Raw genomic sequence first — 23634 nt, 5'->3', positions numbered from 1 at the left:
ATATCTACATTTGTTGATGTAAATCATTATATACTAAAGAAGGTAGATGGCTACATCACAAAACCTAACACCCCCTAAAATGAATTTGAATTACAATTAAAGCTACTATAGTAAAATCTGGCAAATCTAGTAAAAATTTTGCTGCTAATTTTCCAATTAAAAATCACTGAAGCGGCGAATAAAATGCATAATCATGATAATATCGGCTGGCATCGTTTACATTTAATTCACATCTACCCTTGATCACGAATCCTGTCAATTTTCTACGTCGAAACCGTGAAAATTGTTATCTTTGTTCATGTGGGATTGTCAATCAAAACATTCATTTTATTGCCAAGCTAACGAGATGAATGGTGAGTTGTTAGAAGCTCAAAAGAAGTGGATAATGCCGATATTCGACCGTTTTAAAGTGTCCTACAATCGTGGCTTTATTCCTGACACAGATCCATTGGTAAGTTATTTTAGGGCAGCAAGTTTCTGAAGATAAACTATCAAGATAAATATGATTTGTTTGTGTGATGGTGATCGACTGTACTTTGAGTATCGCCATTGGTAAGTTATTTTAAAGCAGCAAGTTTCTGAAGATTAACTATCAAGATAAATATGATTTGTTTGTGTGATGGTGATCGACTGTACTTTGAGTATCGCCATTGGTAAGTTATTTTAGAGCGGCAACTTTTGAAGATAAACTATCAAGATAAATATGATTTGTTTGTGTGATGGTGATTGACTGTACTTTGAGTATCGCCTTTGCTAGATGCACTGACCAGTCTAACCAAATACAACAGTACAAGGTCACTTTCTTTGTTTAATATACTTTCGTATTTATTCACAATTTGCAGCTCAAATTCACAAATCCTTACTTTGCACCTTGGGATGAGGTATTTCGAAACTTGACTCATCTAATTGCTTCAGGAAAGTTGCGTGCGGTCGTGAAAAATGTAAGTTTATGTCAATTATATATTATGGTGTTATAAATATTTATTTATAACACAATAATTGGTGGGGAAAACCAAAAAGTATTATATTATTTATTATTGCCATTTATCTGGAAGCTATCGGATAACCTAATGTAAAGATATGCCGTATGTCATCAGATTTTGGATGTTAGTAATTGCATTTTGATTTAACTTTTTGGTTTGTGGATTAAAGTTGCTGGATTCTGGTTTTTAGATTAGATTGGGATTCTTATTTATAGATTGTGAATTTCATCTTTTGAATTGTGGTTTTGGTTTCCAGAAAATGGTCCTAGGTCCCAGTTTCCCAGATTATGAACAAGTTCTGTTAGTAAATTTTAGTTAGGTTGAACTTTGGCATGCAGATCTTGATTTTTCAGAAGTGAAAATCCTAGATATTGTCATTAGGAAATTCAAAGGCAAAATATATTTATCTTCTGAATTTGAATGTTTGAGTTTACAGTTGCCTTTATTGGATCATGCTGCATTGGGTAGTGAGGAAGACTGGGCCAGAGCATATCTTGTTCTATCTGCCACTGGTAACGGTTATGTATGGCAAAATGGTGAAGATGACCCTGTGAAGGTTTGGGAAATGTCTTATATTATTCCGTGCGAATGTTTTAAATTATAACACTCTCTTTTTTCTTTTCCTAATCGTGAATATTCATTGCATGTGCTTTGATTAGGTTATTCCAAAGAATTTGGCTATACCTTGGTTTGCTGTAGCAGAACATATTGGTAATGTCACAGTATAGCTATTATACAGTATGCTCACTCTCGTCGGAGCCTTTGAACTTCTTGTCCTCGTGCATGTTACCTCGCGCATGTTGGCCGCCATGTTGGCAGTAAGGGAAGAGGAGTGAGATTGTTAAGATATGTTTTGCAGGAATGTGATTTTTACAATTAAAAGGAGACATATTTGCGTTTTTGTCCACTGATTAAGTCTAGCTGAATAAAATAGCTGCTTTGAGGATAGATATTGTTTAGTTCTATTCTTAGTTCTATATTTTTCTCCAAGCACTTGTGAAACTACGCAGTATTATCCTCAAAGCAGTCCTTGTACAAAGATAAAGCCGATCGATGCGTGAAAATCGAAGAATATTGTTAATTATTTGGTAAACTTTACATTTCCGTAATACATTTCTTAATAAAGTAAATGGTTTGAACCCGGAAGTATCGTTACATGTTTGTAAATGTAGATCGTCCAGGTTGGTATAGTCCTGAGAAGGACTGTTTTTTTTTACTTTAATATTCTCACTCCTCTTTCCTTACTGGGCAACATGGCAACCAACATGCGAGAGCTAACATGCGCGAGGACAAGTTTTTGCGAGAGTGAGCATACTGTATAATAACTATACAGTGGCTAAGTTAACATTTTTATCAGGGCATACAAGTTTATTCAATCCATTGGCAGGAGCAGCCAACCCTTTCATTTGGTTCTGTAAATTTGAATTAAATTACATTTTGTTCTGAAATTGATATAAAATTCTCGCTAAAACAAAATGCATGATGGAGCAATTTTTTCAACATTTTGCTGTTTAGGATCACGTCCTGTTGTGACTCACTGGGGTGCCACTTTGAACAACTGGAAGATAAAAGACAACTCAAGGAAAGCTAAATTTAAAATGGTTACTTTGTTTGAAAAATTTTAAATATTGAATATCTTTGACGATAAACATTTTAACGTTTTTGTACAATCTTTTCAGTCTTATTTTCAATTTCGTTTTCTTCTCAATAGATGCCTTGATATTGACAACATCGAATCTCAGTTCTTATTCACAGGAGCAAAGGATGAATTTTGGTTTTGCTATTGCTTGGCAGGTAGAAATGCACGCTGTTCCTGGGATTAAGGTAACGAATTCTATTATGCTTGGTTTTCATTAAGTCGCTTCAATCGTCTGAGTCGTTCCGAGTTTTTTCGTTGTTTTTCAAAACGACTGGGACGACTGAAGCTATTGTATTTTTCATATAATCATTTCAGCGCTGCCAATTAAGAGACTGTGCTTCAATTAATTTTAGCGCAAAACATTTAAAAATGATGGCTGTTGTTTATTTAAGTCTTTTGGTAGTCTAGTTATTTGCTTGCTCAAATCGTTTTGCGCCGTAGAAGAAAGAGAAATATACGTCAAAAGCATAGATTTTGGGCTCGTGAAATATATACACTGTAAATTTTGGGGGGTAAAAATCACCCTTAACGTTAGGGGGGAAATGAGTGCCAAAGAATGCCCCTGTTTTGAAGGGTAAAATTATATGGGGGTAATATTTATTTAGGGGTAAAATTTACGGTGGTAATATTTAGTTAGGGGTAACTTCTATTATGGGGTGAAATTTATCAAGGGGTAAAATTTATGGGGGTAAATTTTAAAGGGGTGATTTTGATGGACATGCAATTCCCCCATAAATAGGGGTAAAAAGAAATTACACAGAATGCTGCATTTTTTAGGCCACAAATACAGGAGGTAGTGCTTCAATGGGGTCAAAACGAACTCTGAATCTATAATAAGAATAAAATAAAATAGATCAAAAAATCAATTCTTTATTTCAACAGAAAAGGAATGAGGGCAGCTATCTCGAGAATGGAGTGAAGGGTGGCAAATATTAAAAATGCGCGTTATTATCAATAAAAAAGATTAGATTCAAGGAAGGTAACGAAGTTCAACATGCAAACATAACTACTCAACCATTGACAGAGTATTGGCAAACATAAATACTCTACCATTGGCAGAACATCGATAATTGGGAGGGGGAGATTCATATATTCATATGTTATAATTCCTAAAACTAATTAATTTCAATGTAAAGTAGAACGGGCACAAATGAATAATAGCGCTTCCCAATTTTCAATACTCCGCCGCCCTTGAGTACTCCCCCTCAATAATTGAGCTAGCTACGCCAACATAAAACATGCGTACACCGTAACAGAAAAAATGGTCTAAATGTCCAGTGTTATGGTTTAAATGTCCACTTAATGCTTACTTTACATTGTAGTTGAGCAACAACCGCAAAGGAAAACGTACTCAAAAGAAAAATAGTCTGAACACTAGACAGTTAAGATTCTATCTCCAGGTCATTTTGCCAAAATAACCTAAATGCAGCCTTTTCCATCGTACGCAAATATCTTAAATAGTTATTAATATAAGAGGCTATTCAAGATACAACGGAGTTTAGAACTTCAGTGTAATGAGAGCATGTATTTAGTATTCGTTTACAACTCTTACATTACGTGGTGTTATTTAAATATACTATAAATCAATGTATATATATATATATATATATATATAGGAAGTTTTGTTTATTTGAATCTCCGTAAGTACAGTGCTCGATGCTTAAGAGCAGAGCGTAAATATTGATGAGAAAAAGAAAATACACAAAAACTACAATTTCATCCCGACAAGCCTGTTTCGTGATTGCTCACTCTTCAGGGGATTTAAATCCCCTGAAGAGTGAGCAATAAACATCGGGACGAAATCGCAGCCCTTGTGCACTCTTCTCAACAACACTACACACACACATATATATATATATATATATATATATATATATATATATATATATATATATATATTGATGAGAAAAGAAAATACACAAAACTACAATTTCATCCCGACAAGCCTGTTTCGTGATTTCTCACTCTTCAGGGATAATATTAAATGAATACAAAGCATGTGCTAGATATATATACAAGAGGAAGTTAGGTTAAAAATTGAGATAGAATTACATAATATATTGAGTGTTCGATTACAAATTACATAAAAGTGCTTTGTGTCTATGGCGACAAGAGGAGATAAGTTCGTTACGTTTGTTGAGTGATGATAGTTGTGGTTGGTAGGTGATGAAGAGTTTTCTTTCAGGCATAGGTTGCATCTTTTGTTGGCGCTGTTGTACGGTTTGCTGTGAGTAATGATGTTCCATGAGATATTGTGAGCGATGTTGTTGTCTTTTAGTGTCCATATGTGTTTGCTGAGTTCGGTGGAGTTTCTTAGTTTTTTGTGGCGAAAAGAGGCAGTATGGTTTCTGTGTCGAGTCTTAAATTCGTTTTCTGTAAGTCCGATGTAGGTCTCAGTTGTGTTATTGTCTAAACGTTTAACAGTTGCTTGGTAGATGACAGATGATTGTAGGCAGTTTCCGTTAAGTGGGCAGTTTTGTTTTGACGGCAGTTGCATGTTTTGTTTGTGTATTTTTGTCATTGATGGTGTCATTAGTATTGTCAGGTTCTCTCAATATGCGTTTGTTATGGTTATTAATAATATGTTCCATATTGTTCATGCAGCTGTAACTTAATTTAATTGTGTTGCGGTTAAATAGTTTTCTGAGTTTGTGGTCTATGGGAAAGTGCTTGTCAATTAGTGAAATGAATTTGTAGCCGATGTTTGTGCTGACGTTCTTGCTGTATGGTGGGTTGTACCAGAGTATGTTATTTCTAAGTCTGTTTTCCGTTTCGTAGTAGCGTTTGGGTCATATTTCAGCGTGTAATGATATCCATTTTCGTCAAGTGCTTTTTGGTATGGAGGGATTGCTTGGTCGAATGATGCTCTGTCGGATGATAAGGATGAAAGGCGTTTGTTAATGGTATCGGGTATGTTCTTTGTAATGCTTGGAGGATGGTTGCTTTCGTGGTGGATGTATTGCAAAGAGGTGTTGGGCTTAGTGTAAGGTCGATGGGAAGAATTCTTTAGATCGAACGTAATGTCGAGGAAGTTAATGACTTTTGTTAGCTTCGATAGTGATACGCAATCCGTTGTTGTTAAATACGCGGCATATCTCTTTTTTAATTTTTTCTGTTTCTTTAGGTGTTGCTTTAGTAATGGCTAGTCCGTCGTCGCGATAGAGTCCTATGTTAGTAATGATGTGTTGCAGTTGTGAGAGTAGATAGCTTCCTACGAGTTCGCATGTTTCGGCGCCGTCGAAGCTGCCCATTGTCACGTCGAATGTGAGTTGTATTTCTTTGCCATGGTTGTTGGTTGTGAATGAGGTATGAGTTCTTGGCATGTATGATAATGTTTCTCTCTTGGTTTGTAATGTTGTCGTAGGTTGAGGCGAATTCAAGTGCTTTGTTTAAGAGGTCTTGGTTGATAGACGGGTAGAAGTCTACAATGTCGAAAGATATGAAATTGTGATTTTGTTTGTGTTTGATGGAGTTGAACCACTTGATGGCAGATGACGAGTTTTTCCATTGGTTCAGCGAAGTGGCTTTTATGATATTGTTGTTTATTCTGTCAGGTATTTTTTTGCTAATTTTTCCAATTTCAGATTTCGTCGGGTTGATTAGTCGGCACGTGGGTTTATTTGCGAAGTTCGGTTTGTGATCTTTGAGTATTATGAATGCGTCTTTGTTAGCGGTGGAGCTGCATGAACAATATGGAACATATTATTAATAACCATAACAAACGCATATTGAGAGAACCTGACAATACTAATGACACCATCAATGACAAAAATACACAAACAAAAACATGCAACTGCCGTCAAAAACAAAACTGCCCACTTAACGGAAACTGCCTACAATCATCTGTCATCTACCAAGCAACTGTTAAACGTTTAGACAATAACACAACTGAGACCTACATCGGACTTACAGAAAACGAATTTAAGACTCGACACAGAAACCATACTGCCTCTTTTCGCCACAAAACTAAGAAACTCCACCGAACTCAGCAAACACATATGGACACTAAAGACAACAACATCGCTCACAATATCTCATGGAACATCATTACTCACAGCAAACCGTACAACAGCGCCAACAAAGATGCAACCTATGCCTGAAAGAAAAACTCTTCATCACCTACCAACCACAACTATCATCACTCAACAAACGTAACGAACTTATCTCCTCTTGTCGCCATAGACACAAAGCACTTTTATGTATGTAATCGTAATATATGTAATTCTAACCTAACTTCCTCTTGTATATATATCTAGCACATGCTTTGTATTCATTTAATATTATCCCCTGAAGAGTGAGAAATCACGAAACGGGCTTGTCGGGATGAAATTGTAGTTTTGTGTATTTTCTTTTCATCAATATATATATATATATATATATATATATATATATATATATTATGATGAGAAAATACAAAACTACAATCATCCCGACGCCTTTCGTGCTCCTCTTCAGGGATAATATTAAATGAATACAAAGCATGTGCTAGATATATATACAGAGGAAGAGGTTAAAATTGGATAGAAACATAATATATTGAGTGTACGATTACAAATTACATAAAAGTGCTTTGTGTCTATGGCACAAGAGGAAGTTCGTTACGTTTGTTGAGTGATGATAGTTGTGTTGTGTGATGAAGAGTTTTCTTTCAGGCATGGGTATTGCATCTTTTGTTTTGCTGTGATAATGATGTTCCATGAGATATTACGATATTGTTGTCTTTAGATCCATATGTGTTTTGAGTTCGGTGGAGTTTCTTAGTTTTTTGGCGAAAAGGCAGTATGGTTTCTGTGTCGAGTCTTAAATTCGTTTTCTGTAAGTCCGATGTAGCTCAGTTGTGTTACTCTAAACGTTTAACAGTTGCTTGGTAGATGATTTGATTGTAGTTTCCGTTAAGTGGGCAGTTTGTTTTGACGGCAGTTGCATGTTTTGTTTGTGTATTTTTGTCATTGATGGTGTCATTAGTATTGTCAGGTTCTCTCAATATGCGTTTGTTATGGTTATTAATAATATGTTCCATATTGTTCATGCAGCTGTAACTTAATTTAATTGTGTTGCGGTTAAATAGTTTTCTGAGTTTGTGGTCTATGGGAAAGTGCTTGTCAATTAGTGAAATGAATTTGTAGCCGATGTTTGTGCTGACGTTCTTGCTGTATGGTGGGTTGTACCAGAGTATGTTATTTCTAAGTCTGTTTTCCGTTTCGTAGTAGCGTTTGGGTCATATTTCAGCGTGTAATGATATCCATTTTCGTCAAGTGCTTTTGGTATGGAGGATTGCTTGGTCGAATGATGCTCTGTCGGATGATAAGGATGAAAGGCGTTTGTTAATGGTATCGGGTATGTTCTTTGTGATGCTTGGAGGATGGTTGCTTTCGTGGTGGATGTATTGCAAGAGGTGTTAGGCTTAGTGTAAAGGTCGATGGGAAGAATTCTTTAGATCGAACGTAATGTCGAGGAAGTTGATGACTTTTTTGTTAGCTTCGATCTAAAGAATTCTTCCCATCGACCTTACACTAAGCCTAACACCTCTTTGCAATACATCCACCACGAAAGCAACCATCCTCCAAGCATCACAAAGAACATACCCGATACCATTAACAAACGCCTTTCATCCTTATCATCCGACAGAGCATCATTCGACCAAGCAATCCCTCCATACCAAAAAGCACTTGACGAAAATGGATATCATTACACGCTGAAATATGACCCAAACGCTACTACGAAACGGAAAAACAGACTTAGAAATAACATACTCTGGTACAACCCACCATACAGCAAGAACGTCAGCACAAACATCGGCTACAAATTCATTTCACTAATTGACAAGCACTTTCCCATAGACCACAAACTCAGAAAACTATTTAACCGCAACACAATTAAATTAAGTTACAGCTGCATGAACAATATGGAACATATTATTAATAACCATAACAAACGCATATTGAGAGAACCTGACAATACTAATGACACCATCAATGACAAAAATACACAAACAAAACATGCAACTGCCGTCAAAACAAAACTGCCCACTTAACGGAAACTGCCTACAATCATCTGTCATCTACCAAGCAACTGTTAAACGTTTAGACAATAACACAACTGAGACCTACATCGGACTTACAGAAAACGAATTTAAGACTCGACACAGAAACCATACTGCCTCTTTTCGCCACAAAAAACTAAGAAACTCCACCGAACTCAGCAAACACATATGGACACTAAAAGACAACAACATCGCTCACAATATCTCATGGAACATCATTACTCACAGCAAACCGTACAACAGCGCCAACAAAAGATGCAACCTATGCCTGAAAGAAAAACTCTTCATCACATACCAACCACAACTATCATCACTCAACAAACGTAACGAACTTGTCTCCTCTTGTCGCCATGGACACAAAGCACTTTTATGTAATTTGTAATCGTACACTCAATATATTATGTAATTCTATCTCAATTTTTAACCTAACTTCCTCTTGTATATATATCTAGCACATGCTTTGTATTCATTTAATATTATCCCCTGAAGAGTGAGAAATCACGAAACAGGCTTGTCGGGATGAAATTGTAGTTTTTGTGTATTTTCTTTTTCTCATCAATATTTACGCTCTGCTCTTAAGCATCGAGCACTGTACTTACGGAGATTCAAATAAACAAAACTTCCTATATATATATATATATATATATATATATGTGTGTGTAGTGTTGTTGAGAAGAGTGCACAAGGGCTGCAATTTCGTCCCGACGGGCCTGTTTCGTGATTGCTCACTCTTCAGGGATTTAAATCCCTGAAGAGTGAGCAATCACAGCTAGCTGTCGGATAATTGTAGTTTTTGTGTATTTTCTTTCATCAATATATATATATATATATATATATATATATATATACAAAGTGTATAACAATGTGCCCTCCCAGCTATCACCATAGCTGGGTGATAACAATGTATAACAATGTGTATAACAATGATCACAGTGTATAACAATGTGCCCTCCCAGCTATCACTATAGCATATATATATATATATATATATATATATATATATATGATAATGATAAGGATTCTCTGGATTTGTTTTAAATTTTTTATTAAGCTTTCAACTCGGTGCTTCGAACATTCGTCAGAATGTGACAATATATTATTTACAAAGATTTTGTAGGCGTTTGGAGCGTCTGATTGGTGGGTTAGTATTTGAGTTGATATTATTGGATGGTATAAGATGCGTTGTCATGGTTTCGGGTGTATCGATTACGTTAATGAAATTCGAGTGTTTTATTTTAGTCGTTGTGTTATTAGTTTGTTGTTTTGGTTTTGTCTTTAGTTGTGAATAGATGATGGGGATGTCAATATGTCTGTTAATTGTGTTGTTGTCTTTGCTGTACCATGCCTCTTTGAATTCTCGTGCGTGTTTGTCTGTGCGCGTACAAGAAGTTGTGTTTTGTCCAGTCAAATGTGTGGTTGGTATCGTAGGTATGTTCTGCTGGTAGTGATTTTGGGTCGCGTCGTTTGATGGCATTCTTGTGTTCAGTGAGTCTTGTTTCAATTTTCTTGGATGTTTGTCCTATGTACTGTTTGGGGCAATCTTTACATGGTATCATGTAGACCGCATTGGTTGTGTCGAATGTCGTTGTTCGGTCTTTATGTTTAGTGAATGGATTGCTGACAAACTGCACGGATAATTATTTAGCACTTGAGTTTAATTTATGCATGATTTAACTGACGCGTAATTTGACGCGCAATATTCATTGGGATAAAAAGGATTTGAGTCTATAGTGCAGCTGACAGTTACCACATGCTAACCTGGGCGAAAGCTTCATCATTGTATTACTTTATTATATCGGCTAACCTGTATTGAAATTAACGTAGATCGTGAGGACCCGGCAAAGAAGTGAGTTCATGTATTTTCGTTTGGTATACTGTTAAACTGCACATTTGTTAATTATACTATATCATTATTTACTAGATCGAATAAAAATTATTTACTAATAATCTATACGATTCCGACTCACGCATCTATCGGACTGCTAACCTGAGAATCCAGTGAAGTATGATTTGAGTTTGTGTGTTGGTTTATGTGCGATGTTTATTTTGAATGGTCGGAGTAGTCTTGATGTCATTTCTGATGTTCCGTTTATATATGGTAATGTCACTATTTTTACTGGTTCGTCTGTATCTTCGTTAGGTTTTTCAGTTTGTGGTTTGTTGTGTATTTTGTTTAATACTTTGTTGATAAAGTTTCGTGGGTAATTGTTGTTTATGAATGTAGAGTATAAGTAGTTGCGTTCATTCTTCTTGGCTTCTTCTGTATTGCAGTGTGTTTTAATCCTGTTAAAGAGAGTTCGTATGCAACTAATTTTGTGTTGTGTTGGGTGATTGCTATTAAAGTTGAGTATTTGGTCTGTGTGTGTATTTTTGCTGAATACTTGTGTGCTTAATGTGCCGTCATGGGATCTGGTAAGTAGAATATCTAGGAAGGTAAGTTGTTTGTTCTGTTCTTTGTCCATGGTGAAGGTTATGTTCTGTGTGGTGTTGTTTATTGTGTGTAGAATGTGTTCTGTTTTGTCTTTTTTTGACGATAGCAAAGATGTCGTCAACAAATCTTCTCCATAGTCTGATGTGTGCGTTGTTGGTGACTGACTGTTTTTCTAGGTGTTGCATAACAGCTTCTGCAAGGAAGGTGGATAAAGGAGAACCCATTGGTGTTCCTGAGATTTGTCGGTAATATGAATTTTGGAAGGAGAATTCAGTGGAGAGGCAGAGCTCGAGCAGGTCGATGATATCGTCTTGGTCTAGTTCGGTTGTGATTTTCCATGAGTTGTTGTTAGTAAGTAGTTCGTTCGTGACTTGTTTGGCTATGTTTAGTGGTATGGATGTGAAAAGTGACACTACATCGTAAGATATCATGAGTTTGTCTGGTTTTAGTTTTACATTTTTAATATTGGTGAGGAAAGTTGTGGCATTTTTGATAGTATGATGTGATGATTTGACTAGTGGGTGCAGAATATTAGAAAGATATTTTGATAGTTCATACGTGGGAGATCCAGGAAGAGATACAATTGGTCGTAGCGGGTTGTTTTCTTTGTGAATCTTTGGTAGTCCATAGAATTTGGCGGTGGAGGAGTCGTTGGGTCGGATTCTTTTGTAGACGGTTTCGTTAAGTTTCTTTTTGTCTTTTAGTTGTTTTATTTTCTTGTTGATGCGGTTGGTAGTGGTTTTGTTGGGGTCTGTTTGTAGAGGTTCATACGTGTTGGTGTCTTGTAAGAGGGTCGTCCCTTTGTTGATGTAGTCTGATTTGTCCATGATTACAGTTTTGCGTCCTTTGTCGGCTGGTAGTATGACTATGTCTTCGTCGTTTCGTAAGTTTCTGATAGCTTTTGTTCTTCGTTGTTAGGTGTGACTGGTCTTTTGAGGCAGAGGTTTGTCGTTACTTTGTGGCGAATGTCTTCTTTGATTTCATCATTTAAGTTGGTGAATTTCAGTGATGATTCTAGATCGGCAACGAAGTCTAGTTTGTCAGCGTCTTTGATGTTGTAATTTAGGCCTTTGCTTAAAATTTTAGTCTGCTGTACGGTGAGTGGTTTGCTTGATATGTTCTTGACCCATGAATGCGTGTCGGTGTTAATTTCCTTGAATGATCTCGATTTTTGTAGTTTTTGTTGGAGTTCGTTGTGTCGTTTTGTTTGATACGTGTTTGTTGTTTCTTTGATAGTTTCGTCAATGGATTTGGCATCTGTTTGTGTGATGTGATTCGTGACAGTTTCTCGATGTTGGTTTAATTTTCGTCTGTAGATTCGTAAGCGTTTGTGAGCGTCAGATATGAGGATGTTCAGCATACGTCAGCCGTTTGATTGTGCTATTTGTTGGGCATAATTCGTTTTTATTGGTGGTTGGTAGTTGATACTGTTCGGTAGGATTCGCTGTTGTTTGCAGTTGTGTAAGAAGTGTAGTTGCTCCAACGTCGATATTTCTTTGCGTGCGAATAATTCCCACTTTCTCGTTATTCTGAGAGTATCCATCCCATATGTCGATTTAATATATTTGAAAATTGGTAACCCAGGCATATTATGATAATGATAATTTAAAACAAATCCAGAGAATCCTTATCATTATCATAATATGCCTGGGTTACCAAAAGAAACAACAAACACGTATCAAACAAAACGACACAACGAACTCCAACGAAAACTACAAAAATCGAGATCATTCAAGGAAATTAACACCGACACGCATTCATGGGTCAAGAACATATCAAGCAAACCACTCACCGTACAGCAGACTAAAATTTTAAGCAAAGGCCTAAATTACAACATCAAAGACGCTGACAAACTAGACTTCGTTGCCGATCTAGAATCATCACTGAAATTCACCAACTTAAATGATGAAATCAAAGAAGACATTCGCCACAAAGTAACGACAAACCTCTGCCTCAAAAGACCAGTCACACCTAACAACGAAGAACAAAAAGCTATCAGAAACTTACGAAACGACGAAGACATAGTCATACTACCAGCCGACAAAGGACGCAAAACTGTAATCATGGACAAATCAGACTACATCAACAAAGGGACGACCCTCTTACAAGACACCAACACGTATGAACCTCTACAAACAGACCCCAACAAAACCACTACCAACCGCATCAACAAGAAAATAAAACAACTAAAAGACAAAAAGAAACTTAACGAAACCGTCTACAAAAGAATCCGACCCAACGACTCCTCCACCGCCAAATTCTATGGACTACCAAAGATTCACAAAGAAAACAACCCGCTACGACCAATTGTATCTCTTCCTGGATCTCCCACGTATGAACTATCAAAATATCTTTCTAATATTCTGCACCCACTAGTCAAATCATCACATCATACTATCAAAAATGCCACAACTTTCCTCACCAATATTAAAAATGTAAAACTAAAACCAGACAAACTCATGATATCTTACGATGTAGTGTCACTTTTCACATCCATACCACTAAACATAGCCAAACAAGTCACGAACGAACTACTTACTAACAACAACTCATGGAAAATCACAACCGAACTAGACCAAGACGATATCATCGACCTGCTCGAGCTCTGCCTCTCCACTGAATTCTCCTTCCAAAATTCATATTACCGACAAATCTCAGGAACACCAATGGGTTCTCCTTTATCCACCTTCCTTGCAGAAGCTGTTATGCAACACCTAGAAAAACAGTCAGTCACCAACAACGCACACATCAGACTATGGAGAAGATTTGTTGACGACATCTTTGCTATCGTCAAAAAAGACAAAACAGAACACATTCTACACACAATAAACAACACCACACAGAACATAACCTTCACCATGGACAAAGAACAGAACAAACAACTTACCTTCCTAGATATTCTACTTACCAGATCCCATGACGGCACATTAAGCACACAAGTATTCAGCAAAAATACACACACAGACCAAATACTCAACTTTAATAGCAATCACCCAACACAACACAAAATTAGTTGCATACGAACTCTCTTTAACAGGATTAAAACACACTGCAATACAGAAGAAGCCAAGAAGAATGAACGCAACTACTTATACTCTACATTCATAAACAACAATTACCCACGAAACTTTATCAACAAAGTACAAAATACAACAAACCACAAACTGAAAACCTAACGAAGATACAGACGAACCAGTAAAATAGTGACATTACCATATATAAACGGAACATCAGAAATGACATCAAGACTACTCCGACCATTCAAAATAAACATCGCACATAAACCAACACACAAACTCAAATCATACTTCACTGGATTAGTCCGATAGATGCGAGTCGGAATCGTATAGATTAATAAATAATTTTATTCGATCTAGTAAATAATGATATAGTATAATTAACAAATGTGCAGTTTAACAGTATACCAAACGAAAATACATGAACTCACTTCTTTGCCGGGTCCTCACGATCTACGTTAATTTCAATACAGGTTAGCCGATATAATAAAGTAATACAATGATGAAGCTTTCGCCCAGGTTAGCATGTGGTAACTGTCAGCTGCACTATAGACTCAAATCCTTTTTATCCCAATGAATATTGCGCGTCAAATTACGCGTCAGTTAAATCATGCATAAATTAAACTCAAGTGCTAAATAATTATCCGTGCAGTTTGTCAGCAATCCATTCACTAAACATAAAGACCGAACAACGACATTCGACACAACCAATGCGGTCTACATGATACCATGTAAAGATTGCCCCAAACAGTACATAGGACAAACATCCAAGAAAATTGAAACAAGACTCACTGAACACAAGAATGCCATCAAACGACGCGACCCAAAATCACTACCAGCAGAACATACCTACGATACCAACCACACATTTGACTGGACAAAAACACAACTTCTTGTACGCGCACAGACAAAACACGCACGAGAATTCAAAGAGGCATGGTACAGCAAAGACAACAACACAATTAACAGACATATTGACATCCCCATCATCTATTCACAACTAAAGACAAAACCAAAACAACAAACTAATAACACAACGACTAAAATAAAACACTCGAATTTCATTAACGTAATCGATACACCCGAAACCATGACAACGCATCTTATACCATCCAATAATATCAACTCAAATACTAACCCACCAATCAGACGCTCCAAACGCCTACAAAATCTTTGTAAATAATATATTGTCACATTCTGACGAAGGCTCGAAGCACCGAGTTGAAAGCTTAATAAAAATTTAAAACAAATCCAGAGAATCCTTATCATTATCATAATATGCCTGGGTTACCAATTTTCAAATATATATATATATATATCCGTGTACAATCCGAGAGCGTAGTATACAATTGTATATTACGCTCGCTGCGCTTGCGCAGTTTGAGCGCTCTCGGATTGCGTAGAGAGTCTCATAAAGAGACGTTCACCGCATTCGCTTTATGCAATGCTCACCTATATAGGTTTGAGCGCTCTGGTGATTCTACAATACAATCCATACAATGTGTAACCGTACGTCCTGTGTCCCAAGTGCAGGAGTCACCATTTTACTATGGTGATAGCCGGGAGGGCACATTGTTATACACTTTATATATATGTATATATATATAAAAGATAAACGTTTCTCCGGATTTTTAAATGATTTTTTATTGAGCTTTCGACTCGTTGCTTCGAGCCTTCATCAGATTGAGGATATTTATTTACACGTGCTTTTAGCTTGGAGACGTTTAGAGCGTCTAATTGAATTAGTGGGTGGATTAATGTGATTGGATGGGGTGAAATGCGTTGTCATGGTTTTGGTGTATTGTTAATATGATTGGTGGTGTTAATAATATTAGAGTGTAGTGTTTTAGTTTTGGTGTTGTTTGTAGTTTTTTTGTCCTTTTTCTTTAGTTGTGAGTATATGATGGGTATGTCGATATGTCTGTTTATTGTGTCGTTGTCTTCACTGTACCAAGCTTCTTTAAATTCGCGTGCGTGTTTAGTCTGTGCTTAACGTCGCCCACAAACCTACACAAAAACTCAAATCATGCTTCACCAAACATAAAGACAAAATAACAATTCATGATACAACTGACGCGATCTACATGATACCATGTAAAGACTGTTCAAAGCAATACATAGGACAAACATCTAAGAAAATTGAAACAAGACTAACAGAACATAAAAACGCCATAAAACGACGAGATCCGAACTCACTACCGGCAGAACATACCCACGGAAACAACCACACATTCGACTGGACAGAAACTAAAGTACTCGGACGCGCACAGACTAAACACGCACGCGAATTTAAAGAAGCTTGGTACAGTGAAGACAACGGCACAATAAACAGACATATCGACATACCCATCATATACTCACAACTAAAGAAAAAGGACAAAAAACTACAAACAACACCAAAACTAAAACACTACACTCTAATATTATTAACACCACCAATCATATTAACAATACACCAAAACCATGACAACACATTTCACCCCATCCAATCACATTAATCCACCCACTAATCCAATTAGACGCTCTAAACGTCTCCAAGCTAAAAGCACGTGTAAATAAATATCCTCAATCTGATGAAGGCTCGAAGCAACGAGTCGAAAGCTCAATAAAAAATCATTTAAAAATCCGGAGAAACGTTTATCTTTTATATATATATACATATATATATACAAAGTGTATAACAATGTGCCCTCCCGGCTATCACCATAGTAAAATGGTGACTCCTGCACTTGGGACACAGGACGTACGGTTACACATTGTATGGATTGTATTGTAGAGTCACCAGAGCGCTCAAACCTATATAGGTGAGCATTGCATAAAGCGAATGCGGTGAACGTCTCTTTATGAGACTCTCTACGCAATCCGAGAGCGCTCAAACTGCGCAAGCGCAGCGAGCGTAATATACAAAGCGTATAACAATGTGCCCTCCCGGCTATCACCATAGTAAAATGGTGACTCCTGCACTTGGGACACAGGACGTACGGTTACACATTGTATGGATTGTATTGTAGAGTCACCAGAGCGCTCAAACCTATATAGGTGAGCAATGCATATATATATATATGGAGTTCATTGGATCAGCCTTCCTCCCAAGCACTTTCTCGAACTCCATTTTAATGTGTGGGCTGCGCGCAAAACTCGCGAGACAAAAACATGGGAAAACGAGGGAAAGCTCATTCTCTAATTCAGACGCTGCGTAGCTTTGTTTGGCTTGGGGACGATGCTGTCTTGAGATTATGCCGCTTTGAATGTGGTTTTTTTAGTTTTTCTATCTCTACTACCAAAGACAGGATTTCCCCATTCCTGTCATCTTGCGAGACTGCCTTAAGAAACCCTTAACCAATCAAAATCCTTCTTGGATCACGTACACTAAAGCATGATTGAAATAATATATTGTTAGCAATGCAAACATTTTCATTAAGCTATTCGACTCTATTTAGTCATCATTTAGTCATCATGTAATTAAGTGCAGTATCTATAGACTCTATGTAATTTGATCTAGTTTAGAAAAGACAGATAGTTCTTAAAGAAGTCGTCGTTAAAGTTATCGGCGCGCAAGATCTGCAAAAACCTTTAATGTAATAGGTAGTTGTACTTCCAACGGATCATCTCACAGTAAAAGTTACCGAAAAGCACTTTTCTTAAAGCTTGCACTCAACAAAGCTAAAAAGCAATAGGAATATATATATGGTTAAAATATGGGACAAGTTGTTCAAGCTTACAAACTTTCCTGAAATGCGGTTAAACCATGCACGAACGCTAGGCATTAAAATTGCAAACTATTTTGCATTTTCCCCTTTTTAAATGCCATTTTCTCAAAATCTTTATCAATTGTTATTATTTGGATTGATTTAAGCTCAAATTTACGCATAATTGACGAGGATTATAACAAGATGGTATTTAATTGAACGAAAAATTCAAAATAATTTTCAATTTGTTCGCATCAACCAAATTTCCCAAAACTTCCTTAGCTTGAACAAAATTTGCCTTGTTTTAACCCTATGTTTTCCAATTGCTCTTTAGTTGCATCTTGTTTGTATGTAAGCTATTTCAAAGGACCTTCTCGATAATACAAGCGACGTTTTCCAAATTATTCGGTTTTTTATACACACTCTGTATAGAATTCGGTAAATCATTAATTTTAACCAGACTTTTTTCTTTTTTGCAGAGCGTTGCTGTTGCTCAAAAGGTATAAATGGGAAGTTGAAGGGAAAATTGAGGATACTGTAAAGCAGTATGATGCTCAAGTCCATATTTTAATCATACTCTTTACCGCGGTTGTACCACTATTATAATTATTTATGCCCACTGACCAGTTGTGAAGCTATAGCTATATATAGCACGTTTTCCTCCACGATATTACTAATAATTTATTAGAATGGTAATTTAAAAACGCTTATGAACCATTTAGGCCGTTTTGGATAAAGATACGGACTTGTTGATCACGTGTTTATCTGTTTTAAAAGAAGCTATTGGGCAGATGAAAAAAACGTTGAAAAGAATATTTGGTAAAATATATGAATTTGGCCGTTTTGCCATGAAAATAGAACTTCATGTTGATGCTCTTATTTATTTGTTATTTAGAACATTGCAGCCAGGATTTTTTCCATCCAAAATTACGGGTGTTCTTAGCCGGGTAAGCTATCTTTTCTACACTAAAATCCCGTATTAGGCGGGCGGGGAAGCTGCAGCCCTCCCAAAATGTTAGCAGACCAGGGCAGTCGGCTTTATTCACAATAGAAAGTTGTGTAAATAAGGTCATTTATTATTGAAAATGTACCAACCGCCCCCCTGAAAAATGTTTGCCTATTTGCGGATGACAATATTTACTATCACGGTATATTTCGGAAAAAGAAAACATTTTCCGTGTTTCCAGAGAGAGAAAAACGCGTGGGAATGTTTTCCAGATACAAAAATTGCGTGGCACGAGTACGAAGTGCGAGTGCTGTCCCTAGAACGTTTGTGGGGGGGTTATTCATATATTCAGTTTTTCATAATATTTCTTTTTATGAAAGCTATTCACAGAATGTATTAAGCAATCTTGATTTCAAAAAAGATCAATATGGCTCTAGAACTGCCTTTTGAAATAAACAATAAAGTTTAACGTAAATCTTCTTTTCTGTGGTGAAACGCAAAACGACAGGTTCGGCAGCCATGGTTTTTCACTATTTGCTATCTATTGACACTAGATGGCGAGTAGAGTAGCCAATCAAATTAACGCATTTGCAAACTAACACTTTTATGATTCTATACTAATAAAAATATAGCGAGAGAGGTAGCTAATGAAACCAATGTCGAATAATTTAGGTGGAAAAATAATCGAAACCTCCCTGAAGGGATTTTGTACGAAGGAGTCAGTGAAAATCCATTGCAGGTAATAAAATATGAAACGTCAATAATCAGATGAAATATGTGATAATACATGGAGCTCAAGTGAAACGTATATACTTCATTAATCATACGACTCATATACCCATAGCTAGTGCGTTCCTCTAAATTTAACATCAATTCTTGTGCCAAATATTGTCGTTGTTATTTTTATTAGCCTTTTTTCCAGCTATTTGACTTCGTATTCAATATATTCAGTAAACCACATAAATATACATTTTTCCCATACACTGATAGCAAGCGACAATTACTTAGTTTTACGAATGAATACCGCTTACAACATAGTTACATCACATATTGTCTTGTATAAATTTACAATGGATTTTAGAACTAAACATGGAAGGTTTTGGATTTGGTGACTATAATTTTGGTAATTGATCATCGGACGCTTTATTCACAGTACATTGAACATACTTTAGTTTTCAGGAGGGAGTGCAGCTCAAAGCACGACTTTTCAACTTTTTGACGCTGCTCTTGGTGTTAATCATCCAAAAATTAAAGGTAGATGTGATTTTCAATCCTTTTCTATTAACGAAAGTCGCAGTGAACATACTTTAGTTTTAGAACATACTTTTTTGACGATGCTATTGGAATTCGGCATTGCTATAATACAATTTTTATCCCCTTTGGCCTCTTATACTGAACCTGGAAGAAGACCTAATATAATTTCGAAATTATAATTTGCGTGCACCAACAGCAGAAAATGGTGTATTTTTATCGAGATATACTATTTACCGAGCCGAGGACTGGAGCTCGGACTCGAGCTCAGACTCCTGCTCGGACTCTTGCTTGGATTCAACCTTGGACTAAAATCAATCTTATTTAAAGTAAGTCCTTCTTATTTCTCACGAACTTTGACAACAAATTATAATCATTATCACAGCAAACCATTTTTGATTTAAAATACTTCATTATATCAACTTGATTGTCTATCAATTTGAAGTGTTTTCTCACGTAAATGAGAATAATAAAAAGTCGTTTAGTTTAATCGAACGATGAATCAACATGGATATAAAGTATGGACTTATATTGACTTACATATATACGTGGGTCTCAATGGGTTTACTGACTAGCGACAATGAGATTTATATATACGTCCTTTGAAAAAATTGAAAGCATTGGAAAGACCCTATTATTTTCAATTTTTTTTGTATAACCTTTGACAATATTGTAGAGCCTTATCCCGAGTGGTTTCCAAACCTTGAAAACACCACTTGAAAACACTAATCTTTACTTAACTATCAATAGTCATTTAATTAGGTTTATTTTAATTAGGTTCAACAAAAATTGTACTGACAAGCTCAAACAACAAGAAACCTTTAGAAATTTCACCTGACTATGCTATAGCGACTTATGAATATTCCCATCTACACCCTCATATACCGCCGTTGTTGTTTCTATTTGTAATAAAATTATTAACCTTCCAAATATTATATTATTGCAAATAATGTTCAAAACGTGAAAGCGATTAGCGAGGGCTTTGTTTAATGCGAGTTTCGCATATATACGTTAATAAAAAGTATTTCCTCAGGCGAAGTATCAAGTATGACACACGTTGTTATTTTGATGTTATGTAAATTCAGTAGCATAATATTTGTAATGCAAAAGACTTGAGAGAAAAATAATGTCATTCACTTTCAGCTTTTCATTTAGTTCGTCAAGGGGGTACAGTGACCAGAATAAACTGAGTAATAAATAAATAATTGCAATGTTTCAATAATTGCAAAAGTTCGCCTGAAAAAAATATAGATATGATTGATATTTGTGGTCACATGCAAAGCTTGCATTGGTAAAATATTTTGAGCTTTTAAGTTTTAACTACATTTAAAACTTTTTAGCGATGATTTTTAAAGAGAACAGAAATTCGTTTTGCCAACAGATCACTAGTGCTTATTCTAATTCCGTATATTATATGAGTCATAATATGACAACGGCATTGGCGGTATCATTGTCATACAAGAGTACGTTTGGGCCGTACTGTTAGCAGCTCATATTTTTGTATAGAATTGTGCTTCAACAATTATGTGCCGATGGCAATTACCTTAAATGATTGTCTCTCAAACGAAAATAACGCAAGTGTTTCGTTGTCTTTATTGCATAAATTTTGATTTGTTAGTTCTCATTGTGATCTTATTACGCAGAGCATTCTTTTTGCTGTTAGCTTTTTATCGCAACGCACTACGTTAATTTAGTTCAAGTCCGAGTTAGAGTCTAAAATCAAGTCCATACTTGAGTCTAAGGTCAAATCATAGCTAGAGTCTGAGCTCGAGTCTGAGCTCGAGTCCTTAGCTCGGTATTTAGGTATCCTCATTTTTATCAACACTAAATAAATGGCTACCGCCGGATGTTGGCTTGGGCAAAAGCCAACATTCATAAATGAATATTATGCAGTGTTGAATTCCTTTGAAATCAATTGTTTTCTATGGATTGTAACCAATTGTAACATGCATATATGAATACGACCCGCCCCAGAAGAAAATAAATTTCATTTTGATGTTTCTATTGTGACGTAATGACATTGTGACAGTTTACGTAAGAACCTGTGACAATCGACGTAATGAAGACATTTGATGATAATTGATAAGGCACATGTGACCAACCTTTTTAGATGGTGAACAAACCTTTCTAGAGTCTATGCTAGATCACATGCCTCGTTGGCATAGAGAATTTCTTTTGTATGTTCGAAGCGGACCATCCATTCGTGAATATGGTAAGATTTGTTAACAAATATATTCGAAAAATCATGGCAACCAGTTTTTGCTTCTAAAGTGAAAGGTGATGTACAATTTCTTTGCTATAATATCATGGATCGTTCTCCATTTTAGTGTTGCAAAGCAATGACCTTAAACTTCAACAACTTTATAACAAATGTCTTGAACGTTTAACAGAATACCGTACTGACCACATAATAATTGCTGCAAGGTAAGCAATTATTTTCTTAACAGTACAGGGAAAAATTGGTCAGTCATATCAACATTACTCTTCGAACGGACCTGAAGCAGTAGATAGTACATTTCTAGGGAGAATTAAGCTAATATAATTTATAGTATAAAAGTACTTTACAGAATACAGTGACATATTTTTATTTAACGTAGCAAGCTATTAAATTTTTCAAAGTTTACTTACAAAATACAATAGATGATCGGTACTGTTAATACTCAACATTTTTCACTTTTCGTTTTGACTTCACAGCAAAGTGGCCCTTCTTATGTTCCATTGACTTGCACAGCGAAATGCCCCCTTTGTACATTCCTTATTCCTTATAAGAAAACTTAAAGAATATTGAAAATCACTTTCTCACATTTCTTCTTTAGATATGTCACAATCCAAGCCACAAAAAAGAAGAACGCTAATTTAAAAATGTTGGCAAAACAAGGGGCTGGTGGAACAGGTGGGCAAACTTCTTTATTCAATGGCTTTAACTTTTTCGAAGCGAGGACATTGTACTGAAGTACATATATACTCAAAAGTTCATTATATCATAAATTTTGACATTCATAGCTTGAACATAGTACTTTCGATATCCATTTTTATATAATGGGCTAAAATCATCTGGAAGTTTTCAGATCCAGTAGAAGTTAGTTCAAGTTTTTTCCAGCTCTTGTTTTAACTTCGAAGGGCCTTTCTTTTCACCGTATTGCTGACGAGCACTATTCTGATGATTTTCCTATTTCTCAAATTTTACTCCTTTTATAGTTTTTTAATGGTCTAAACTTAATTTGATAAGCGAAAAAGTGTTTTAACTCATTAATTAAGAAAAGTAACAGACTAGACTGGTGACGACAATTTTTGTGAAAAGTTCCTCTTCTTTAACTACGTAACCCTTTTGTTTTTAAGATTTGATGCCATTTTTAAAAGGAGTGCGAAATGAAACGTCAGAGAGCAAGATTCCCATTGCCAATGGTTTTTGACAAAAATGTGCCATTATTTTATACGTAGTTTTAATAGTTAAAGTTAATCACTGGCGTAGCCATCCTGTATATTTATTCCTGATTTGTTAATTTTTCTTTGTTCACTTATTACAAAAACAATAGATTTGATGGACGATTTTTCAGTTTCCCTAAAAAAAGATTGGACAACAAGATATGTTCTTTCAAAGTTAAAAAATAGAATGATTTTTTACAACCATGGCC

The 23634-nt window shown here is 35.9% G+C and overlaps 1 protein-coding gene across 2 annotated transcripts; it reads left to right on the top strand.

Annotated features, from left to right (window-relative positions):
- Window positions 1-224: 224 nt before the first annotated feature.
- On the top strand, window positions 225-23634 carry LOC124448022 (indoleamine 2,3-dioxygenase 2-like). 2 transcript variants are annotated; one of them, XM_046999033.1, is made up of 10 exons: window positions 2705-2807; window positions 18282-18302; window positions 18525-18621; window positions 18698-18749; window positions 19421-19487; window positions 19921-20002; window positions 22110-22211; window positions 22327-22423; window positions 22816-22892; window positions 23339-23634. In XM_046999033.1, exons 1-10 carry the CDS (start codon window positions 2748-2750, stop codon window positions 23410-23412), a joined length of 729 nt encoding a protein of 242 aa, XP_046854989.1. In that variant the 5' UTR covers window positions 2705-2747; the 3' UTR covers window positions 23413-23634. The 2 variants fall into 2 exon arrangements, with proteins under 2 accessions (XP_046854990.1, XP_046854989.1); XM_046999034.1 differs by lacking the exons at window positions 18698-18749; window positions 19421-19487; window positions 19921-20002; ... (2 more) ...; window positions 22816-22892; window positions 23339-23634 and adding exons at window positions 225-451; window positions 843-941; window positions 1420-1539; window positions 1643-1694; window positions 2499-2565 and having other exon boundaries at window positions 2695-2807; window positions 18525-18575.

This window comes from Xenia sp. Carnegie-2017, unplaced genomic scaffold, assembly GCF_021976095.1.
Source record: "Xenia sp. Carnegie-2017 unplaced genomic scaffold, XeniaSp_v1 HiC_scaffold_23, whole genome shotgun sequence".
Taxonomy (NCBI): domain Eukaryota; kingdom Metazoa; phylum Cnidaria; class Anthozoa; order Malacalcyonacea; family Xeniidae; genus Xenia; species Xenia sp. Carnegie-2017.
The sequence above is the reverse complement of the archived record's forward strand: the minus strand, read 5'-3'. Positions and strand labels throughout refer to the sequence as shown.